We start from the raw sequence: 25,318 nt of genomic DNA on the forward strand, positions 1-25,318 counted from the left end.
TATATATGTAAGGCTATATAGGCTTATATATATATATAGGCTATCTATCTATCTATCTATCTATCTACATACAACAAGAACAAGAATAATTTACCCACGCAAACATTTCCAGATTTGCATACACATATAAACTTACATGGATCTACATTCATGCACACAAATAATAGTAATAATAATAATAATAATAATAATAATGACAATAACAATACATGAATAGAAAATACAGTGATTGTTGTGAGGTTTTTTTTTTTTTAAATGAAGTAAAAGCTTTTAAAAGTAAAGCTTTCATTTCATACCAGAATGCATTTCAACTAAACATTATGATTACGTTATAAGTGTTTTGATTCCAATAAGACATTTAGTATATCCACGCTTTTATTTTGAAGCGACGGTCTGCTCGTTTCCGGTCGTCTTCCGATTAACGCATGGTAACTTGACCTACCTGCACGCTCCTGTCTGTGTGACAGCAGCTGACGGCCATGCGCGTTCACGAAAAAACCTGGACAGATTGTAGGTTGTACGCGCACACGCATTGGCTGGTGTGCGCACACGGGTACGCGCAAATAAATATCAGGCTACAGGAAGTCAGCTCAACACATAATAAATCAGGGTCCGACGTTAAGGTTTTTTCCTACTTGCCCTGCCGGACAAGTACTTCTCAAATCTACTTGCCCCATCTAAATTCTTACTTGCCCTGCCTAAGAGGTTCTTTTTCTGGCTGTGTGGTGCATATTTTCGCTTATCTTTCCCACCACCAATCAAAAAAAAGGGGTCAGATATTTATTTCATAATTATATAAAGGTTTCTATGACTATTTAGGTTATGCTCCTGACAACAACAGCAACAAGAAAAATAATATAATAGAGCATCATTTTTTTTATATAACAAAAGGATATCTGAGTTTTTCATTTGTATGTGATATATATTTGCTGCACACAAATGTCTTTATTATTATTTTATTTCTTAGACATATATGAAAACTTTTATTTGATAAGAAAATTATAGTTACATAGGGATGCGAATAACTTTTTTTTTCATAGGCTAATTGAATCAGTTAATCATTTTGTCCCAATGTGTCCATTCCAGTTTTAAAGCTCAAGGTATCATCTTTAAACGTCTTGTTTTGGTCCATCTAAAACCCTTAAGTCAAATATATTTACAATTTGAAATGATGTCATCTGGGCTACTTTAAGGGCAGTAATACTCTTAATGCAGGATTTTTAATTCAAACGGAGTATTTCCATAGTGTGGTGCAAGTACTTTTACTTTATCTGAATACTTTCTCCACCACAGTCAATTAGTTGACTCATCGTTTCCAAGTTAAAGCTAAAAATCTTGATGACATGGACGAGCAATTCAATTTCAGGAAAAGGCATTTTAATGTTTTTTGAAAGTATGAGGTGAAAAAATACATATTCTCATTGTTGTTGCTGTTTTGTACAGTTGATTTTGTTATTGGGAAAATTCCACATACAGAAGAACTGGTGGGCGGACTCCAACTCCAACTGTGTTTTCTATTAAGAAATGCAACAATATGACACCACAATAAGAGGCCCTCATGATAAAAAGGCAATAAAAACGTACAATGTGTTTGAAAAACTCATATGAAGCGATGGTACCTCATTCTGGATCTATGATAGTTTTTCATTATTTTTCTTTTTTCTCTTTATTTCCTTTTTTAGTATTATTTTTTCTCTGTATATATGTACCTCTGGTATGGATAGTTCTGTGCTTATATAATATATTATATGTATATGATTAACTTAAAAAAACCACCACCACCACCAAAAACCCATCTTAATAGCAGCTGAGGGCTTTTATTGTGAAGGTGTACTGTAGTCTCCTCGGACACTGACGTATTTCCCTTTTACATGAAATTCCACTCAGCTGGGAGACACCTAACTGAAAGCTTCTCTACCTCCTATCAACCTATATCTTACATATATAAAACAACCTTAATAACAGTCTCGTGAATTACTTTTTTAAACTCCCTGAAGTTTAAACAACAGTTGTGTGTGCGTGTCACATCGCGGAACTTTGTCGTTTGTCCAATTTCAGGACATTTTAGTTACCAAATCTGCCCCCTCCGGGACGTGCTAACGTTAGCTCAGCGGCTAGCCACCATTCACTCTTCAAGGAAAAAAACGATTAATCAACATCGTTGTAATCATGGATCAAACAGGAGTCGCAGCACAAACTCCAAAGGTAAGAATATTTTCTGTGAAGTGGTTTGTCCTGAAGTTTTTCGATTATTTAAATTGACGAAGCTAAGTCAGTTAGCTACCTAGCCTGCTCCCGTTAGCGAGCTAAATTCAGCCTTTGCAGGACAAGTCTTTCAACGAGGCCATGTTGGATTAACACAATTCTTATAAAGTCAAAATATAAAATACACAAAGCCAACTTTTTGACAACACAAGGCCCTTGTAGTTTTTTTTAAATGAACTACGCCTTTATTGTAAATACTCAAAATAGATGTGTGTAAGTTGAAATGTACTAACTTTTCATTTATATTGAAGGTTCTGATAATACTATTTACATTTATTTAGTATATTGTTTAATTTTGTCATTTAAAATGTATACATTTTATTTTCTTATTTGTCATTGTTTCATTTTAAATACATTTTATTTGTCCTACTCGGACACATGGATTTTAATTTTGTGTGTACATTTGTTGTTGAGTTAAGAGGGAATAAACAGTTCTACTTAAAGAAGAAGACGACGACGTAAGTACTTTTTGTAAACCTGAAAGGAGCCTCCACAGAAGGCCTTAGAGCTCCTAATCATTTTTAAAATCTTAACATGGTGTGAGGACTCCACACAGCTATGAGCCAACAGTTAGTAGATAAGTCTTTTTTCCTTTTATTTACCATATATTTGATGAACATACTGTTGTTTAATATGTCTATGTGCACTTTTTAATTTATATAAATATATAGCTTTTGTAGTTATAAATAATTTAGCCTGTTAATCGTGTGGGCGTTACCTCAAAGATACGTCAAAACCTCGTGGGCAGGGCTCAGCCCAGACATGTCTGAACTTGTCACAGCTTTACTCCTGTTATTATTTATGTCCAGTTATGACTCACTCTGTGGGTTAATTATTATACTGGGGAGTTACACTGTACCAGTGACATAATGAGGTGTGTGGTTTGATAGCAGTCAGACTCACTTAAGTTTTTAACTAATTTAACTTAAGAATTGAATAAGATCTAGGTTTTGTCCTCCTCTTGTCTTTCCATGTGATTTAAGTTTTCTACAGTATTTTGGATTTCTTTTTCGACCTATGGCCTACCTATTAGTAACTCTGAACTACATGCACAAACAGATAAATCATGTCAGTCACATATCAAGTAAAACCTCCAAACATTCTACAGTTCTATCAATTTTCTCTTATGACCGTAAAGTTTCTTTGACTTTTTACCATAGTTTGGACAAAACAAAAGATTTAAGGTGTGACCTTGAGCTTTGAGAAGTTGTATCAGTCATTTTTTTAAACAAGTTTTTGTCATTTGCAGATCAAACAACCAACTGGTTAATAAAGAAAATAGCTTATATAAAGTTTAGAGTGTTCAGATATTATTGCAAATGTTATACAGTACAGCTGCACAATAATCAAAAACACATCGCAATCATTTTTACAGATATTGTGGTTGTGATATCAGTCAAAATTAGGATGAAAACTAATTTTGAGATTTAATTTTTACAGAAAAAAATGATGTGATATTTGCTGGGGTCTGTAACAAACAAGTATGTTGTCTTACATCTGGAATATGATTTGTAGGTTTGTGCCTCTCTGTAGCATGAAAATGCTTAATGTTTACTTGTATGTTGTTACACATTTTACCTTTTTATTAAAAAAGAATTGTAGCTCCTGCTCTTTTTCGCAGAGCGCTGTTGATTCAGCTTAATGATCATTTGAAGAGCATGTAGTTTGTAGTGTGGAGGGGTGTTTCTAGGATTTAGTCTGCCTTCATTAATATACTGTATGTGGTATATTTGACACACAAGATTGAACAAAACTTAATATCATAACCTTCACAGTGTGTGAAATCTAAAAACTATGGACTGATTTAGATGCACATAATTAAGCAGTGAATCCACAGAATTTAATGGTCTTTAAATCAGGTGAATGTGTGGTCCTCAGTGGGATACTAATAAAGTGTATGTTTTTTGTTTTTATTCAGAGCCCGTGGGGTTCGGTGGCCCCAGCGCCTCCCGCCTGCTCTCTGACTGATGTGATGAGCGAGCAGCTAGCCAAACAGCTGGACGAGGAGAACAACATCTTCCCTGCACTCACTGAGTAAGCTCTCACCTGCTTCGTCTGTCTGTCTGTCTGTCTGTCTGTCTGTCTGTCTGTGTCTGTGTGTGGGTGTGGGTGTGTGTGCTACCCACCTGTGTGACAGTACTTTGAAGTTGCTCTTCTAAATAAATCTGCTATGTGTGTTTACTGTCTTCAGTTTTAGTCAACAACTGAAATGCAAACATAACAACTAATATAATGTACAGGGGAAGAAGAAGTGTAAAATTCTTCATCACACCAAATTATTTCTGTACTGTAATTACTGCAGTCTGAATCCTACTATAGGCGTGTTTCAATACCAAGTTCCTGGGGCTTTAAAGGCTTATTTATATTTGTATGCAGGCTCTATGCAGAGCCTGCACTGCTTTATGAGTTATTTTTTGAAAATCTCCTGCTTGCTTACTATTGACCACAACTTTATAACACCAGAGTGACTTCATTAAAGTCTAAACAGCACAAACATTTGGAAGTTCAAGCAATTATTTATTTTAGTCTCTTAAGTTCTTGTGGTGTTTAGCTTAACATGCTAAATTAATGTAAATCCTTGTGTCTTGCCCTATTTGTTTTTCTGTTGTTTTACTTTGCGTCCTTTCTTAACCCTTTCTTTTTGTCTTTCAGTCCGGGAGCAGATCTGTTGTCAGATGAAGTTTGTGATACGACCAGCGACCTGATGCTCGCCCAGATGCTGCAGATGCAGTTTGACCGCGAGTTTGACGATCAGCTCCGCCGCGAGGAGAAGAAGTTTAACGGAGACAGTAAAGGTAATACCACGCAAGAGTCTGACATATTTGACACACGTGTGAAAATACATTTACCACAATTCCTGACTGAGGTGATTGAAATGTTCCATTCAGTGACATTTTTATTGTTTGTGTCCAGTGTCCATCTCCTTTGAGAACTACCGAATGGTCCACCCATATGAGGACAGCGACAGCTCAGAGGACGAGGTGGACTGGCAGGACACAAGACATGACCCTTACAGAGCAGGTAACTCACCTGCAGTGGGTGGACAAAATAACAGAGACACCTGACAGTACCGCACAGCCCTTAGCTTGGTATGTTGGGTTCCACTGAGACAAATCAATTGTTCTGTTCTGTTTTAGACTTCTTTATCCACATCACGAACTGTGGTGCAGAGAGAGAGCTGCTGGAGCTCCAGATGTAAACACAGCAGACCCATTTACCAACATGGGATCTTTAGTTTTTTTTAAAAGAGAACAGCAGTGGGCATACTTATAGCTGAGCTAGGCAGAAATCTGGAAAGGCAAGAAAAAAATGGTAGAATTTGAAAATACACCCTCTTCCAGCAACTCTCTTCTGTCTTTCCTAAGCCCCTCCCACCACATGACCACGGGCACATGCACATGATTCATAGAGTAACCCACTGTTTCCCATACATGATTTATTTCATCTTATTTCATTGTAGAGTTATCTGCAGCTCATGCTTTCAGCCCCTTAGTGTCCGCTCTCTCTCTCTCTATCTCTCTCTCTCTCTCTCTCTCTCTCTCTCTCTCTCTCTCTCTCTCTCTCTCTCTGTTTATCAGACCACAAATGAAACAAGAATTAGCTGCTAGCCACCCCACAGTTCCTCCACCTCGCTCCTTGCCGCCTCCCAAGGAGGAAAGCAGGCAGCATTCGTTTGGCAGCATGAATTTGGCATGCACGAGGTGGTTTGTTGCGGTGAGGAGTGAGGTGAAGGACACACTGTGATTCAAAGTTCAAGCTAAAGTTAGCTACATGAACATGAAGCCGCAGCCATGAGCCTTTGGCTTCGGTCAGCAGAAGGCTAAACTATTAGCAACATTTTCTCTCAATCCCTGGGGCACTTCGCCGATACTGATACTATTTTATTTTATTACCTAACAGATCTCTTTTAGACTCTTTTGGATAAGTCCATCTTCCTTTTTTGGGTTGCTTTGCTGTGTAGGCAGTTGTTGCTGGAATAGCAACATTTTCTGCAGGATTCTCCACCGCTGAATCAGACTTTCACCGTCTGAAGGGATGTGCACACACATCTGCATTTGTAGAACAGCCAACAGGAACGCTCTTTCTCTGAGATGACCTGTAATTGGCCAAAGTTTCCCGTCACAGGCTAGATTTTATAAAGCCTGAAAACAGAGCCAAGAGGAGGTGCAGAAGTCTAGTTGTCTCTCAGACCACTTGAATTACAAATGCTCATAAATTATTATGGGATTTAAATTAATCTGCCTATCACAGCATGAACGCCACAAAATATTGACTTTTTGTTTTGTTTTGTTTTGTTTGTGCAAAGTGTCAAACACTGACTTATGCTGACTTATAAGATGTTTCCTTTTTTTTGTCCTGCTGCTTTTTCACCCTTGAGTGCTGGAAATATACCTTTGTAGTGTCTTGTATTGTTGCTATTGATGAAAGCGGAACACAACTTGATGTCTTAAATCAGAGTTGGAAGGGTGGTGACTGATTCGTCTGATTCCTCCTCACTGTAATTGGATTGAATCTGTCCCAAACAAACTGTATTTGACAGTCTGTGATTTTGTTATCACACAGGATCTAAAGCTGTCTGTGTGTCTGTGTTTGATCTATCAGAAAAGCCTCAGACTACTCCCAGGAGAGGCTTCACCGGGAAGGGCAAGAACATCACCACCAAACATGACGAGGTGACATGCGGCCGCAAGAACACAGCGCGCATGGACAATGTAAGACACACACTGTGTTTATATTTATTCGTACGTTCCCACATACTCAAAAAACAAATAGTCTTCATTTGTATGTTTGAAAGTTAGAGAAATGTGAAATGTGATTCCCCCCTAAAACCTGTTGTATTTACACCCTCTCCTCCTTTGGCAGTTTGCGCCAGAGGTCCATGTCGGCGATGGGTTGGGGATGGACCTGAAGTTGTCCAACCAGGTGTTCAACTCCCTGAAGCAGCACTGCTACAGTGAGCAGAGACGCAGCGCCAGACTGCATGAGAAGAAGGAGCACTCCACTGCTGTAGGCATTAATTTAATGGATTAATTCAATAGATATGTAAAAATAACGTGCACATGTTGTTTCTCAGTTACACTCAAACTCTCTTCTTTCTTAGGAACAAGCAGTGGACCCTCGCACTCGTCTGCTGATGTACAAAATGGTGAATGCCGGTGTGTTGGAGAACATTAATGGCTGCATCAGCACGGGAAAGGAGTCGGTTGTCTTCCACGCTGATGGAGGGAGGTGGGTGGATGTCATTAGGGGGGGGTCCACATTTTGGGCTCTTGTCCTCAAACCGAGTTTTAAGTTAGTAAGACAGACATTTTTGAAAACATTGCTTTTTGTACTAAACATGTGCCTGACACAACAACAACGGCAGACCAACAGTTTTGTTTTGTAAAGTGTGCCAGCAAGTTGGTAAAAAAAAAAAAAAAAAAAAGAAATAACCAACAGGACTCAAAGCTGTCTGTTGAATCTGTTTGTCAGTCTGGAGGAGCAGCCTGTCCCTGAGGAAGTGGTGCTGAAGGTCTTCAAGACAACTCTCAATGAGTTCAGAAACAGAGACCGCTACATCAAAGATGACTACCGCTTCATCGACCGCTTCAGCAAACTGAACCCACGCAAAATCATTCGGCTGTGGGCTGAGAAGGAGATGCACAACCTGAGCAGGTAAACCCTCTCCTACTGGTACTATTGGTTCTACTGGTCCTCCGGATGCTGGGACTGGTTTTATTTCTTCTGTCTCTTTAAAGGGAAATTATTATTGTAGTTTGGGACTTTTGGTCCCCAACAACATAACACATGAATTCCTGTTATTCTACAAGATATTAAACTTCCTCTCTTGGTGTTTTTGTTTTTTAATTACACGAACAGCATGTTGATTTTAGATTTTGAAGATGTGTCTGTGTGTGTTCTCAGGATGAAGAAGGCAGAGATTCCCTGTCCAGAGGTGGTGCTGCTGAAGAAACACATCCTGGTGATGTCATTTATTGGTAAAGATCACGTTCCTGCTCCTAAACTCAAAGACGTCATGCTGAGCTCAGAGGACATGAAGAATGCCTTCTACCAGGTCCTACATGTACGTACACAGTACAGCAAGTACTACTCTCTGTACTGGATGTATACTTAATGTCTAATCATTTCATCTATGATTCATCTTTAGATTGTTTTCTGTTTGTTTCTAAAAAGTCAGAACTGATTATTGAATTAATGGGTCCAACAGTGAACATACAGTAGAACTTCACAGTATGTGCCAGCTCTCTTATACATTAATTTAAGTTACATTTATTGGATGACAGGTTTTTCTAATTTAAGTTCCATCAAGTGGATTTCATCAACTTTATTAATTCAATAATTTTAAGTTACGTTTTGTTGTCTTTGAGTCATGTTTCAATTTAACAAAAAAAGACGAAGTCTAAATATATAGTGTTAATGCAATATTGAAATACAGCCTAAAATTAGCAACAAAAAACTATTTAAAGCAGGAAATATCTAACCAAAGAATAAAACCAAAATCTGAGCAGATGTCTGATACTATTTTTAGTACTTCACACAACGATAATAATAATAATAATAACAATAATAATGATAATAATATTACATTTTCAGGGTGATGGGAATCCGGAACAGTGCCAGATTTCCGGCGTGTGGCTATAGGCGAGGGGGAAAAAAAGTTGATGCAGGATACATGCGTGCGTCACAGACAGTAGATGGGCTCTGGTAGAAGCGCTTTAAACGGAGACCTCTCGCTCTCAACCTATGGCGTTCGCTCCCAACCAGACCAAAGTTAGGCTACTAGCCAGTCAGAAGTAGAGTGGGGGCAGGTCTTGGGCAAAGGAACAAACTTGGTTCAGAGCCATCTTCAGATTCTAGTGGAGCCCATGCCGTAGACACTCTCATCAAGATTGAAAGTAAGTTAATGAAACCCGGGGAAAACATCCAGATAGTTGATAAAGGACTCACAAATAAATGGCGCTGGGCGTGCGTAGAAGAGATAGACATAGATGGAAAGCCTTTTGGGAGCTGGTGCAAAAAATTAAGGGAACCGTGTTTCTGCACATTGTGCTCATGTAAATTGATGTATGCAACCAGCGGTAAGAAAGTCCTATCACGGCATGAATTAGACCACGGTCATAAAGCCGCTGTGCGTGCAATTAAGCATGTAACGCGTTAACCGGAAGCTGCAGTCACCGCTGACATACCGGCGCAGGATGTTGGCTCTGTATGAATGTATTGCCATCAATAGGCTTGTTCAAGATGAACTGCGCCTCGCAAGGAAAGTAGACGAAGTATTAATGCTTTACAGGTGATCTGTAATTTATGTTCATGGTTTAACCTCCATTTTATAGTAATTCATAAATCAGCATCGTATCAGTTTGCTGCTGCGGAGCAGACCTGTCCCCTCAACTACAGAGGCTAAATAAATTGTGTCTGACTATAAGGTTAATATTTTCAGAGGAAAAACAGTTTTCATTAAAGATCAGTCAGATGTAGTCAGGGCTTCACATCTGTACAGATGTTATTTTAAGAATCCTCACATCCCAGTGGCCACCAGTCTCTGTGATGATAAATACTTCAATAACTAAAACAGTCCAGTGTTAATATGCAGTGGACTCTGTATAGTTTATGATGAATGTATTTAGTCTGTGACGACTAAACTTCACCATCAGTCACACATGTTTTCTGTTCACAGAATAAACCTTCAAATCAGACAAATAAAATTTAAATATCTGAAATTCAACATAAATTAAAAGTTAATCTAAAGTGACATGTTGTTGAGTCGACATCTAAACCAATCATCAGGTGAGAGCCAGGCGGTGCAGTTGTGGAGAGCAACTGCAGTGTGTGGCTCTAAAAAGTGCGGCCGCCTCACTCCCACTTTTGTAATGCGTCAGAGCAAGTTGGACACAAAAGTAAGTGGCATGCATTGTGCGCCGATTGCCGGTGATCAAATCTGCGCAGGCCTGGCTCATCTCGAACGACCCTTCACACAGAGCGCGCAAAGCGCAGACCTCCGCCGACGAACCCATTCATTGTGTATGTGCTACCTTGGCGCAAGAGCGCACTGCTCTGCCGCCGAGCTGAGCAGCGCGCGAGATGGCGCATGCCGCGGCGTCTGCACGCTGCCAGCCTGCGCTTGAATTGAAAAATTTTTAATTTCACTGCAATGCACTGTGACGACACCTCGGCGCGTCCAATAGCAGAGAAGAGCCTGAAGTAGACCCGGAAGCGGTCACCATGGAGCTGTAGCTCCTGAACGAGCCTGTACTCCCCCAAATCCTGTCTTGCGCGCCTTGCTCTCAGCTTGCTCTGCGCCCTACCCCGTGGTGGGCGCCTCTGTGTGAAAGAGGCTTAATGGCTGGGCACCCCAAAACGCACCAGATTTCAGGAAATTCCATCAAATAAGTCCAAAAATTACCGACCCATTCCTCATGCCTCAACCTGAAAATTTTTTTCAGGCTTAGGATTTTTTTTGCTATCACCCCTGCATTTATTTACACTGCACTTTTTAGAATAATACTAAATAATATTAATAACACTTCTATTTATCCAGTACTTTTCAAAGTATAGATAATAATAATATTAATAATAAATGTATTTGTACAGTGCTTTTCAAAAAATAATTAATAATATTAATAATACATGTATTTATTGAGCACCTTTATAATAATAACATTATTATTGATGATAATAAAAATAGTAATAAAATACATGCATTTATGCAGCACTTTTTAAAACAAAGTTACAAAGTGCTTTACATGGTTGAACCAGGATTAAACAAGGCAAGTAAATCTGAAAAATACATAAAACACCCAACAATTAGTACATTCAACCTTCATAGAAACAAAAGCTAAAAGTCTTCAAGTGCATCTCTTTCAAGGGAGAGTGTGTTCAGCACCAAGTGCTTTGTGGTTTTTGGCATTATAATACTATGTTATAGCATGTAAATCTACTTTTTACCTTTTGAAATGTGCAGGTGATGCAGCAGTTGTATCAGGAGTGTAATCTGGTTCATGCTGATCTCAGTGAATACAACATGCTGTGGCACGAAGGGAAGGTACGACATCTTTCTTTAATTGTATCTTTTATGAACTGCATTCTGTCCTTCACTCTCTTCGTCCCTTGACTCTTTAGTCCTTTAAAGTGCTTTAAAGGTATCTTCCATCCTTCCTTGCTATCCTCCTTTCAATTCTTCTGACAGTACGTTTCTTCATGTCCTCCTCCTTTCTTCCCTCCCTTCCTTTCTTTTTTCTTTACGTGTCACATCTACCTCCTCTTCGTTCTTCTGTTTTACCCCTGCCATCTGTGCCTTCCTAATTCTTTTCATTATTTTACTCCTTGTGGCTTCGCTCTTTTCCTCCCCCCTTCTCAGACCGTCCCTCATTTCTTCCTCCATTTTTACATACTTTGTTTTGGTTCTTTCTCCCTTTTCCTTCTTTCTCTTTCTCTTCCCCTTCACATTAGTTTTATGTTAATTTATTGATTCTTTCCTCCTGCCTTCATACAGCCGAAATGAGTCAACCCTTGTTGGCCACCACAGTGCTGTTCTAATATATCTGTGTGTGTGTGTGTGTGTGTGTGTGTGTGTGTGTGTGTGTGTGTGTGTGTGTTGTAGGTGTGGTTGATTGATGTCAGTCAGTCGGTCGAGCCCACCCATCCTCACGCCTTGGAGTTCCTCTTCAGAGACTGCAAGAACGTTTCCACGGTAACGGCCAATTTCATCTTACACATGCAGCTATTTTTGGATAGATTTCTGATCCAAAATCCTGTGAAGTAAAAGTTAAAGTGGCTGTAAAACCTGCAGGGTTCACATTGAAAACATGCACATTTTTATACACACTTTGATCTGATGTTTGTGGGAGTTGTGATGGGGTATACTGAGATCTTCTATGTACATTATTAATTTCATATCCCCTTCTCATTATTTTCTGTCCCTTTGTTCTAAATAAGGAGCAGAGCAGGAGGTCACTTTGAATGTCAACAGGCAACATAACATATTTTTTTCAGTAATAGGGAGTTCTAATGTTATTACAAAAGCCAGAAAAATGTATTTAGTTCATTCATGTTCAGACTAAAGCCAAAATGATTGCTTTATTTTAATGTTATTGGTCTCTACTAAAAAGGAACAAATCATAAGTTAACTGACAGTCAGGATGTGACCTGTCCTTTGGAAAAGTCCAAATTGTTCAGATTCAATTCATTAAAAGAAACAGCAAGGGATTTATTTTGGAGCTGATTAACTCTCTCTATTTAACCAGTCAGCTGCCACAAAATAAATCAATTTCGTTTTCCCCATCATAGAAAATATTTGTGCATATTTATTTATTTATTTATTCATATATTTCACATTATTTGTCATTGTTGTATGTTGTTTGTTAATACGTAATTATTTATCATTTTATTTTGTAGTTATTATTTTATATATTTATTTTAGACTTGCACCAATTAATCGGCAGTGCTCGGAATTGGGCCGATTTTCACATGATCGGCCATGACCTGCGACCGGCCGGTCAGTCTAAAATATACTGATTTTAAAACGCCGGTCAAATTCCTGGTGCGCCGCACGATTGACATCGTGTAACATCAGCAGCGCATACACACACACACATGTGCAACTCACGACTTGGGCGATGTGAGGAAGGGGACCTCAGGGACACACTGGTTTGGGTAGGACAACTATGGAGTAAATGATTCTAAAGGATACTTCAATTTTCAATGACAACAACAAACAAAGACAAACTGGAAAGTAAACAAAGTTGACATGCTGGGGTGTTGGTAGCGTAGTGGATAGTGCTGGCGCCCCATATACAATGGTTGCTTACTGAAGACCTGTGTGAATTTTCCACAGGAGATATTTTTACTTTTTTGTCTATTCAAGAAATTACCCACAAATACTACACACCAAGAATTATTATTTTATTTATCTATGTTTTTATTTATGGATGCATTTTTTACTTATTTATTTTAATACTGTACCTGAAGTTATATTTGAGCAAAAAGGAAAATGTTTCTTAACCTGTGTCATTGTGTTTGTTTGTTTGAGATGATTATTGAAGAGCTGGTTGTATCTTGGTTAAAATGTTTTAATAAAGCAAAGATAGAAAATATTGCCGGTATCGGCCCAAAAAATTGTAATCGGTGCAAGTCTAATTTATTTATTATTTTATTTTTTTATGTCAACTGAAGTTAGTACGAGACAACTGAATATGTGTGTTTGTGTCACACAGTTCTTCCAGAAGAGAGGAGTGAGCGAGGCGTTGAGTGTGTACGACCTTTTTAACGCTGTGAGCGGACTGAACATCCCTGTTGGTGAAGAGGATGAGGCCGAGTTCATTGCTGAGGTAACACACACACACACACACACACAATTTATCTGCACCAATATCCATAAAGAGATAAATGTATTTATCTGCAGATTTCTGTATTTGAAGCGTAACTGTTTCAGTTTGTACTGCCAGTAATATGACCAGTCACATCTGAATGTCAGGTAAACAGTCTGTGTGAAGAGATGGAGTGCATTGGCCAAAATGCAATGTCAGAAACCATCAGTTATCATCTGACGACAAGTTAGCTTTATATAGGCTTCTTTAAAAATGTATCTGCCTTCATATGCAGATATGTGTTTGTAGAGATTAGCTGAAATGACCAGCGCACAGGAGAGGACGTGATGGCCCCGATCCCCACTGACTAAACCGGATCAGCCTGAAATATTTTGCCTCACCTTCAGAGGCTTTATTGTCGTCAGACGGCAGCCGATGACTTCTGAGATTGGTTCTGCACAAACTTCATATTCTGTTAATTATAATTCCATTATTTCCATAGCCCAGGAAAGTTCAATTATTGTTGTGAACATGAGCTACTCTAGGTCAAAGCCAGAAACCAGAGAAGTGTCAAACTCATGATGTCACAGGTAATACAGTCTGGAGCTGCTCCACAGACAATGAAAGGGAGACAGATATCGTTTGGTTTCTTTTAGTAGCCAAATGGTCTTTATTCTATTGTAGTGTTCTCAGTTGTGAAACAGGAAATGTTCCCATATACTCAAAACATTCCCCTGGGTGCTCTGTGTCATTTATATCATCTCAGTCAATTCATTGTCTGTGGAGCAGCTTCAGACTTTAGACCCTTTGACATTGCAAATTTGAGTGTTAGCTCTCTAGTTTTTGGTTTTGGGAGAGAATTGTTCATGTTTACTGATATTTTTTGGACAGTCTCACTCTGTCTTTGAGCACAAATGACCACTTCCCTTCCTCTGATAGTTGATGTTCAGAGCAGCTTCAGGAGAAGCTTTGGGCTTGATGAGAACATTTCTTTAGAGACAAACACACCAAGTAAACGCTCTCTGTCTGTGCTCTGTGACAGATTGTGGCTTTGGAGAAGAGGAACGAGGATCACGTGCAGCGGAGGGGAAAGAAAACCTTCCCCGTGGCCTCTGAAGACAGCGGTCCTCCTTTAAAACCTGATGCTGATGACTAACACTGCCCGGCTCGCTCTCTCTTCACGATCCCACCGTGTTGAAAATGCTGTAAAACAGGAGATGAAAGGAGTAGGCTTCTCACCCGGAGCCTCCGCCCCCTCCAACCATGTCACCCACCCACCAGCTGCTTCCTTTAACCAGGCAGGACGGAGCGCCTCCTCCTGGCTGCAGGAGGGATGAAGTTGAAGTCAGAGTGTCCTGAGAGGCACCGACAGAGTTTTCTGAAGCTGAGAACACATCTCATAACCTCCTGCTAACACCAGCCCACTCTGAGAATGATTCCAGTGTGTGTTTTTATAAGAATCACAGTAAAACAGTTAAAGCTTCTTACACAGGACCTCTTCTCTCCTGCTGGATAGAAACAAACCCTTAGAGGATATTTTAAATTAAAATCTGTGAAGATTACGTCAGGCTGAATTTGGGGAAACAAGGGTGAAATGATGCAGAGGATGACAAAGACTTTTATTTTTGTTTAGTTTTTTTTCATATGTGATGGTTGAGGCAGAAAGGAAATTCATATGGTTTGAATATTTCATCCTGTAGCTTCACAGAGGAAAAAAGAAAAAGAGCGCAAAATGTCTAAATATGAAGCATAAATGTAATGATAATAAATATACAGCCTGAAATTAGTTAAAAATAAAAAGATTTAAATCAGGAAACATCTAATGAAAAAGCAAAACCAAAATATGACCAGACCACTGATACCAACTTAATGAACTTCAAAGTTTTTATACTCTATACAGACATATGTAATTTGTTTTTCAACAATAATAATAAACTTTATTTAACACTTTCAAAACAAAGTTACAAAGTGCTTTACATGGTTGAACCAGAGTTATACATAGCAGGATTGCAATTAATCAGACACTTAAAATAATAAGTAGACAAAAGTAAAACAATGAAAAAACAGTAGCAGTGATGTAAGATTTAAAGGACCCAAAAAAGATTCATAGTGCACTAAAAAAAAAAAAAAATTAGACAGTACTGACAACAATATAATAAATAAGAAATCAGCCAACTGCACCCACACACAAACTGAAGTGCCAATAAATAATAAAAACAATAATACTAAATCAGATACGACAAGTTGGACAGTGTGTTAGCATTAATAAAAACCTTATTTAAAACATGATATTAATAATAATAAGGTTCACTCAGTCTTTACTCCCCTATTCTATCTCAACAATTTTTTTCTAATTTTTTTGGTATATTCATCTTTTTTCACTGTTTTCGCTCTATCAAAATTATCAAAGGGAACTTTATGTATCAATAACGTTTTCTTTTTCACATTTACAGCGCAAATGAATTATAATGAACTTTATTTACACAGTACTTTTGGAAAACATCAGGAAGCTCAGTTTATTTCTGTCTTTTTGTTTGTCGCTCTGTCCCATGTAAGTGGAGGGGGAGGTGTCGCAGGTTCACAGCGGTTTGGTTTGGAGTGTTTGTGAAAGCTAAAGCTAAGGGGCATTATTAAATGTTTGAAGTGCAAAAGAAACAAATGCGAGTAAATTTAAGAGTCATCTCAGCATCATGTCATTAATATAGACAATGGAAACTGTTTCTTGATGTTTGCAGTGATCAAGATGAAACTAGATTAGATTGAGGAACTTAAGAAAATCTGGTATTGGAAATGTTGGTCATTTATTGTGTGCTTTTTATCTGAATAAATTGAAAATGAAGATTTCTCGATGCAGCCTCTTCACATGATGTTACGATGGATTTACTCTCATCAGTTGCTGTAAAACTGTTTGCAGACCAGTGGTGACATTAAAAGGTGAAGATGAAGCATTTTGTTGTCTGTTATTTATTGGTTATATAAGAAGTAGTAGTAGCAGTAGTATGTCATCAGTGACACAGTGGAAGGTTTGTTCTACTTGGCACAATGTTACCTGAACTGTTCAATCTTTGATTCACTGCATGTTTCTCTCTTAAGCACGTGATCTTGAGACAGTCACATGACTTCCAGCAGCAAAAACAAGAAGTCTTCCGCCCTGATTCCAGCATAAAAGAGTAATCCCCATAAATATTTGTCTAATAACAAAAAAAACACTAAGAGGAAATAAAAAATAAAGGCAAAGTACTGCAAGAGTTACGAACTTGAACTTAGAACAAAAAGTACAATAAAATGAAAAAGATGAATGCTGCATATGCCTGTTTATGTTTGTACATAAGTTTGCATGATTTATGTGTATATCCAGTATCCTTTCAGGTAGGTAAAACCCGGTAAACTACTGTGTATTTACTAATACTATTAATTAATAATATTAATCATTTTTATTTATTCTTCTTTCTAATTTATTTATAGTTAGCTTTTAATGTTTGTGTATATATTCACTGAAAATCAAAGTTTAAAACAAATTAAAAATATACTTAAGAATTCTAAACAACAAGTATGCACAATAGTGTCTTAAACGAGAAATGTTTGTTATGTAACGGTATGTCCTAAAATATTGTTACGAACTGGCACCAAACCTTACATTTTGTGAAAATGTGAAAATGAATGCCAAAATAGCAGTTTTCATATGAAAGTACCACGATTTGAAGTCTAATTTAGAAGATATAGGTCTATTTAGATGCAGAAGTAACACCTAAAAAGAGCAGAAAGAAAGAAATGGGATAGTATTACAGTAGAAGTGTGTGTAGCGTCCATCAAATACACGGTGCTTTCAATGACACAAGGAAAAGGATCAGAAAAACTCAAGAACATAATGAAGAGACAGATAAATCAGTGAAAACAGATTGTTAAATTGTAAATATAACAACAGCCATTATTTATTTATTATTTTTATTCTATTAATTTGTAAACAGTTCGAAAATAGTTTTGTTTGTTTGTTTGTTTTTGCTTTTATTCTGAAGACCCTTACCTGAAACCGGAAGTGCTATGGCCGCTACATGAAGTGAACAGTTCCTGTCTGCTGCTGAGGCTGTCAGGACTCTGAACTGAGGATAAAACAATAATAATAAAAGTATTAACTGTAATAATAAAGTGCGAGGATGAGTGAGGAACATTACCTGGAGCTCTGTGAGAACCCGGTACAGTTTGAACATGCTTCCAGCGTCAACAATGTCTTCTTCGACGAAGCTAATAAGCAGGTGAGCTAAGCTAGTTAGCAACGAGGCGGCTAACTTAGCTAAGCTAAATGGCTAGCTGGCAAAGTGATATAGTTTGTTTAAAGAACATTTATTGTCAGCATGTCAACAACGCTTTTTATTACGTAAGGTTGAGATTACTTTCTGTACAGTTTGCTGGTTAATGTGACACTTCTTTGTTTTAAATAAACAACTGATAAATTGGTAACTGTTAGCCTGGTTAAAAACAATTAAGAAATTTGACTTATTAAAATACCAGATTTGAAATAAGTAGGCCTATTCAAATCCTTTACTGAAGTTAAAGTACTAATACTATACTATGAAAGTACTACACTGAAAGTAAGTACAAGTCCTACATTCAAGTACTTACTTAAGTAAAAGTAATCAGTAAAATCTAAGTATTTAGAGTAAAAGTACACACTGTGCAGTAACATATCCCCTGTCATATTTGACAGATGAAGCCCTAACAACATGTTTGAATCGTTTCCCATATTTCAGAGTTATGAGAGATATGTAATTTTACCTTTTATTCAAGCTGCGTCATGTGATTGTCAAACACAGTTTCATATATGAAGTGAGACAACATGAGAGCAGGATGTCTGAGTTGTTAAAGTGATACCCCAAACTTGTAATCTTTCACCCATCCTTGAGAATTGGGACAAATCATGTCCTCCCAAAACTTAGAAAAACCACAAAACAAAACAAAACAAAACAAAACTTAAAATTATAACTTAACATCACACTGATTTCATTTCTGGGGTGAAACATTATTTCTGCTTTTGTTTTGTTTTTTTAACTTTTAACCCACCCTGTTTCAGAAAACAGCCTTGTCTCAGACAATAATTCAAAACTTCAAACAATAAAAAATAAGTTAAAAGCCTTCAAAGTCTAAAACTAACAATACATAATGATAACATCAGTGCCAAAATGCACTGCTATAATCAGAAAATAAATAAATAAAAATAATCACTGGGAGGTTGGCCCATTATGAGGTTTATTAGTCAAGACTTAAAAAGGTAAAAAAAAATAGAAATAAGGTTTTGTCCCACTTCTCAAGAATGAATGCTTTATAGAAAAAAAATGTCAATATTCGCTTTGTTGTTCTTTAAATGGTCCTTTTGTTTTGTCTGAGTATTATAGAAGCAAAAATAAGAAGTTGAGAGGTGCGACTTGCTGCCGTTGCAGCCGACATTGTGACTCATTTACATTATGGTCAGTGAGGAAGGAAATACTCAGCTCCTTTAAAAGTTAACAACAGTTTAAAATAACTGCATTACAAGTGAAAGACCTGCCTTGAAAATCTTATATAAGCCTTTAAAAGTATAAATACCCATCAGGGAGTTACATTATTTCATATAATATAACTGGATAATGTAGAGTCATGTAGAATCTTTTATTTTAATTTAATTTAATTTTTCTTTAAAATTTTATTTACTTTATTAATCCCCCTGAGGGGAAATTCAATTTTTTCACTCTTTTGTCATTAACACACAGGTCGGAAAGACACACACATGCACAAACAGGACTTAATCTGTAAATAAATCTGTTAAAAAAAAAAAAAAAAGTAAATTGTATGCTGTAGGGTTTTTTTTGTTTGTTTGTTTTTAATGTATTTATTTTGAGGGTTTTTTACACCCTGTCCTCTGGCTGCAGGTGTTTGCGGTGCGTTCAGGTGGAGCCACGGGAGTAGTGGTCAAAGGCCCAGACGACAAGAGCAGTGTTGCCTTCAGGTACATCAGGATGGATTTAGTGATGGGATGAATACTGTCAACTGTTTGGGATTTGTTGCATTTAAGGCCTGTTAAGCTTTTTATTATCAGTTTTTCAATCTGCATTAGAGGTGTGAAATGTGAGGACAATAATCATATATACTGATAATGTAATTTGTGTGTTTAACAGAATGGACGATAAAGGAGAAGTTAAGTGTATAAAATTCTCCATTGGAAATAAGATTTTGGCGGTTCAGAGGACTTCAAAGTCTGTGGTGAGTTTGGCTGAGCAGAACAAAACACTAATGATAATAATAATAATAATAAATCATTCTCTGAGGATACCAACCAAACGTGTGCAGTAATTTCACTTACTGTAAAGAAGACACTGCATCTGGTGAAGGTTTTTCTCCATATTTGATCAGAGAAGTTGGTGCTTTAAAAATGTAATCTCAGTATAAACAAGGAAAATTAATCAGTTGGATTTATAATAAATAAAAGGAAATGTTTAAGGTTACTATCCACAGTTCATATATTATGAAGCTAAAAAAATCAGTATACATGGTTACGGGATCATCTGTGCAGCTTTAATCCTGTGTTGTTATTTGGGGAAAAGCTCTGATCTAAACTATTGATTTTAATGTTGTCTGCAGGATTTCATCAACTTCATACCTGACTATCCACACACAGAGTTCAGCCAGGAATGCAAGGTATCCTGCATCATCTTTTTTACTTTATTTTGAGAAGTATTTCCTCCTTTTAAAGGTTCAGCGTGTAAGATTTAGGGGGATTTAGTTGCATCTAGCGGACTGCAGATTGCAAGCAGGATAAACCTCTCCTGGTTAAAATTCTGCTAATGTTCATTGCTCAAAAGGTTTTTATCGGGAGCTGAATTATCCACAGAGGTCTCTTCCTCTCCAAAACAAACAGACCAGGTTATTTAAACCAGTAAAAATACAATTAAACGGCTTTACTTGAAAAAGCCTGTGTTTTTCCAGCACTCTTGTTGCAGAGGGTATGTTAACTTCAGTGGACAACACCAAAACACGATTTTCCCTATCTAGAGCCAGTGTTTGGTTCGTCCATTCGGGGCTAGTGTGGTAACATGGTGGTGCAACGTGACAGTCTCCATAGATGAGGACCTGCTCTCTATGTAGACAAAATGGCTCATTCCAAGGTGACAAAATGCAAAAAATTCTTATTTTCAGGTGATAACACATTAAATAAAACAAACTTATTATATTATATTCCATTTCTGACAATATATCCTCCTAAATCGTACACACTGGACCTTTAAATACTCACTTAAGAAATAAAACAAAAATCTAATAAAGAATATGACTTAAACTCTATTTTTCTGTAATTCAGCTGTATTTGTTGTTTCTTTTCCTGCAGACGAAGAACGCAAGTGTTTTGGGTTTCTGTTGGACAAACTGGAACGAGATTGTGTTCATCACTGACCAGGGGATAGAGTTCTACCAGGTAAAACACCTCTACCACAGAGAAATTATAAAATATACGCAAATAATATGTAGATGGCCTCTCTGTAATGTTTGGCCACTGTTTAGGTTCCACCGTTTTGTGTTCTGAATTACAGATTTTGACAGCTCTTTTAATTTGCCTGATGAAGACTGTGTTTATAAAGTCGCAATAAATTAACTTTCTTAATGTGTTAGTGTTGTCTTCTAAGTGGAGCCTAGACTTATAATATATGAGTTATTTTATGACAGATTAGAGTTGGTTCTCACAGGCTCGGGGGACTGGTCATCAGTTGAAAATTTTCAATAGAGTGCTGAAGTCACGCCCCTTCCGGTAGAGCTCATGGGACCTTAGATCGGAAAAAATATGAATGGCAGTGAATGAGGAGAGAAATATTATCTTTTGTTCCCGTTTGAGTTGCGACATGAAATCTAAATATGTTGTTAATGAATTTAAAACATAAATTTTAAGGTCAAGAAAGTCATACTTTGTGGTAATAAGCTTTTTAATTAGAAAGACTCAAGAGTACACAGGAGGAGGTCGCGTATGTGACGACATAGCTTTCGCTCACTTCCTGCAGCTTGGCCTCCCCGCTGAAATTCCACTGTTTTATGATTAATCGATTTATGATTGAAGATGTCTGTGTGTTTTGTGCCAGGTTGCAGTCACTCCAAGCTGCAGGAAGCGAGCGAAAGCTATGACGTCACATACGCGACCTCCTCCTGTGTACTCTTGAGTCTTTCTAATTAAAAAGCTTATATCTCAACAGTTTTACCACAAAGTATGACTTTCTTGACCTTAAAATTTATGTTTTAAATTCATTAACAACATATTTAGATTTCATGTCGCAACTCAAACGGGAACAAAAGATAATATTGCTCTCCCCATTCACTGCCATTCATATTTTTTCCGATCTAAGGTCCCATGAGCTTCACTGGAAGGGGCGGGACTTCGGCACTCTATACTCGTGCCCTGTGTGATACCTAAAGTTCGATGCAAATAACTACGTGACAGAGGTCTTTGCTGCATGTCATAACCCTCCTTTTTTCCCATGTTTCCTGTCTGTCTCTGCACTGACTGTCAAATAAACCCAAATGCAAAAACTTAATCTTAAAAACAGTAAATTAAAGTCAGCTCTATAATTATAAATATATTATGATACAGCTTATAATATTAAAGCTATTTTTTTTTTTCATTTTACAGAAGTCAGGGTGATTTAAACCTGCAATGTTGAACTTTTGTCTCCCCCTTTGGCAGTGATGCATGCTTATAATGTGCTGTATATCTGCAGGTGAGCATGCCACATCTCCCCTGCCACAATGAGCACTCCCTTCAAGTTTTTTTTTTCTTTTTTCATCTGAAGCATCCAGTCCAGAAATTTTTCTTGGACTCCTCTGAGGATTTTCTGCTGGCTTCTGCCATACTCCTAGCCAGTGTTGTCACAATACTTGAATTTCTAACTTTGATACAATACCTTAAAAATATTGATAATTGATACCATTTTCGGTACCATGTCAAAAAATTGACATTGAGGGCATACAATTAACATGACAATGACAACATTTCTTTTCTTGGTTAGTAGCAGAGAGCAACACAATGACTGGAGAAAGGGCAGCTAGTAACGGTGCATCAGTACTGCGGAAAATGACTATTGAAACATTTTCAGATATTCAGAATTGATATGTATTGATCAGGGTTGCAACGGTATGAGATCTTCATGGCATGACTAGTATCACAATATACACTTTAATACAATTGTTAATATTATCAGTTAGGGGCCCCCAAAGAAATAACACAAGGGTTTTTTGGGGGGTTGAACAAACACTTTATTATAATTGAAACTTGAAACCATTTTTTTAGTGGAAGTATGTGTAAAAAGTCTGACAGGCATTCAAGCAGGTTACATTCTCCATCTGGTTGTATTTTTTTTCCCCAATACCGTAGATAAGCAAATAAACACAGTATGAATATCAGTTTTCTTGTCACGGTGCATTGGCTGCAGCCATAGTATTGGTATGTCGATATTTTGGACAACACTACTCCTCGCCTCTGCTCTGTCACTAGGGTGTCTTCCTCCCTCCCACCTCCTTTTGCACTGGCTGGTTGACGTAAAAGATATCACTTCCAGTGCCACTGCACAGGAAAGTCACCACTGATTCCATGAATAATGCTGACAACTACAGATAGCTTTTTCTAGTGGCAACAGGCTAAATTGATGTTATGTAAACTCTTTTGGCAAGTGCTTGAATGTAACAGCTGTTCATTTATATGTTTAAGACCTGCTTTAAATGTGAAATGTTGTTAAACACAAGCATCCATTGTTGAACTTAAAAAATACTGGTAAATTGATGATTGATTGAAGTTTGATGTCTTAGCCTGCTGCTGCACTCAGAACCAAGTATTGAGGTTTGATGCCCATCACTGGACAAGCTGACATGTCCTAAAAAGAGTTTAACAGTTTTGTTTTTTTGGTGTGTGTTGAACGTCACAGGGCCGACAGTGTGTCTACAGAGTGTTGTGTTTGTTGTCTCTCCTCTCAGGTGTTTCCTGACAAGCGCAGTCTGAAGCTGCTGAAAAGTCAGAGCATTAACGTGAACTGGTACCAGTATTGTCCAGAGACGGCCGTCATCCTGCTGTCCACCACCGTGCAGGGAAACATCCTGCAGCCCTTTGCTTTCAGGGTGAGCACACACTCATCATCTGAATTTATTTTACATTTCTAAGTCTATGTCTTTGATGTGTTGAGATTTGATTGTCTACACATAACACACAACTGGGCTGCTAATCTAGATTTTTATGTGATATGTATACAGTCAGACAGACAAATTTTTATCCAAGAAAAAAATAAAAAATCTGACCAGGAAGCTGAAGGTTTTTAGATGAAAATAATGTTAATGTGTTAATGCTCAGCTGTTTAAAGTAATAATTAGTTTCACGACAGTGCATATTAAGCAGTAACCTCTGGCGATTGTTGGTGGGTTGTATGGAAGGCCATTCAATAGCCATTAATATTAAATAAATAAATGAATAAATGTACCTGTGAAATCCACCCTGAAAAAAAAAAAAAAGAGCCAATAAGTATAAAATAAATATAAAAATTAATCAGTATAGTTCAATTATTAAATAAATAGGTTTGTATATATAAAAGGACTACATGACCAGCTGGGAAATAAATATGACATAAGGTTACAAAAGTCCCCTGAAATGAATAAAAGTAGTTCTTTACAAAATGTCCTTTTTAGAATAAAAACTGGTTTAATTAACTATATTAAGTAATGTATTTATTTATATTTACATTTATTTATAAATTTATTGCATCATTTATTTATTTCATAGCCTTATTTATTTAGTATTAAATTGCAGTCTGTGGATGGGAACACAGACTGCAATGTCTCTGGTTTTTGTTTTTGATAAATCACTTTTGAGCTATTTTGTTTTTGTTTGGTTTTGTCTAATAGTTTTTAGACGAGACACCCCAGGTGAAAACAGTCAGTTTTAAGATTTTGCTTCCATATCATGTTTTCTTTCTGACTGATGGAAAGAAAACATTCAAAATACACTTTTAGGTTTATTTTTGTTCAGATTTATGTTCTGAGTATTCATGCAAAAATCACATATTTAATTAGATAATGCCCCATCTGAACATTTTAACATAACATTTTAAAAAACTTGTAATAATGAAAAAAGTTGAGGCCAGCTCAACTTTTGTTAGTAACATGTCACTCACATCAGCAGTGACAAGTGTTGGACATCAGTTTGTAGCTTCATGTCACCTGCTTCCTCTTAAAATGACTTTTAGACTGTTGTGTCACTTGTAGTGTGAACACTGCATAAAATGTCAGCAAAATGAAACAGTTTTGAAATATAATTATAAATTATATTATTATAAATATAATTGTCTTAGTGTGATATATATTAGTTCAAAATGTTACCCTGTTTACCTATAGTCTCTCCCTTCAGTTGCTAATAAATGAGCTTGTTTTGTTTTTCAGAATGGGACAATGTCCAAGATGTCTAAGTTTGAGATCGAACTGCCGGTCGTCCCCAAACCTGCCAAACTCAGCCTGTCAGAGAGGGACATTGCCATGGCAACCATGTAAGTTGTTACCTTTTCTTTTACTTAAAGCCCCTACAAGGAACTTTCATTTTGAGTTGACTTTGGCGACCCTGTGGACAAAAGCGGTAGTGTTTTGCCAGAATGAAGCCTACATTTCCCATGAGCTCTAGCGCGTATTACCTGGCTCGCGCATGTGTTTGTTTTGGGGATGAATGAAACAACAAGACAGGAAAACTTTGCCCCCGCTCCTAT

The 25,318-nt window shown here is 37.3% G+C and overlaps 2 protein-coding genes across 2 annotated transcripts in view; both read left to right on the top strand.

Moving 5' to 3' along the window:
• The first annotated feature begins 1,875 nt into the window (after nt 1-1,875).
• Nucleotides 1,876-16,516, top strand: riok3 (RIO kinase 3 (yeast)). The gene is made up of 13 exons (XM_050056809.1): nt 1,876-2,205; nt 4,184-4,299; nt 4,918-5,060; nt 5,179-5,286; nt 6,868-6,977; nt 7,129-7,272; nt 7,367-7,494; nt 7,738-7,920; nt 8,170-8,329; nt 11,228-11,308; nt 11,867-11,956; nt 13,479-13,592; nt 14,614-16,516. Exons 1-13 carry the CDS (start codon nt 2,170-2,172, stop codon nt 14,725-14,727), a joined length of 1,527 nt encoding a protein of 508 aa, XP_049912766.1. The 5' UTR covers nt 1,876-2,169; the 3' UTR covers nt 14,728-16,516.
• A 1,092-nt stretch (nt 16,517-17,608) lies between these two features.
• The window catches only part of rmc1 (regulator of MON1-CCZ1), a 20,229-nt gene continuing 12,519 nt past the window's right edge, over nt 17,609-25,318 (top strand). The window contains exons 1-7 of the mRNA XM_050056808.1: nt 17,609-17,824; nt 19,475-19,551; nt 19,721-19,805; nt 20,184-20,240; nt 20,926-21,012; nt 23,550-23,690; nt 25,002-25,105. Coding sequence (XP_049912765.1) covers nt 17,726-17,824; nt 19,475-19,551; nt 19,721-19,805; nt 20,184-20,240; nt 20,926-21,012; nt 23,550-23,690; nt 25,002-25,105 — 650 coding nt within the window. The 5' untranslated portion in view covers nt 17,609-17,725. The remainder of the gene's footprint in view (nt 17,825-19,474; nt 19,552-19,720; nt 19,806-20,183; nt 20,241-20,925; nt 21,013-23,549; nt 23,691-25,001; nt 25,106-25,318) is intronic.

Source organism: Epinephelus moara, chromosome 11, assembly GCF_006386435.1.
Source record: "Epinephelus moara isolate mb chromosome 11, YSFRI_EMoa_1.0, whole genome shotgun sequence".
NCBI classification, from domain to species: Eukaryota; Metazoa; Chordata; class Actinopteri; order Perciformes; family Serranidae; genus Epinephelus; species Epinephelus moara.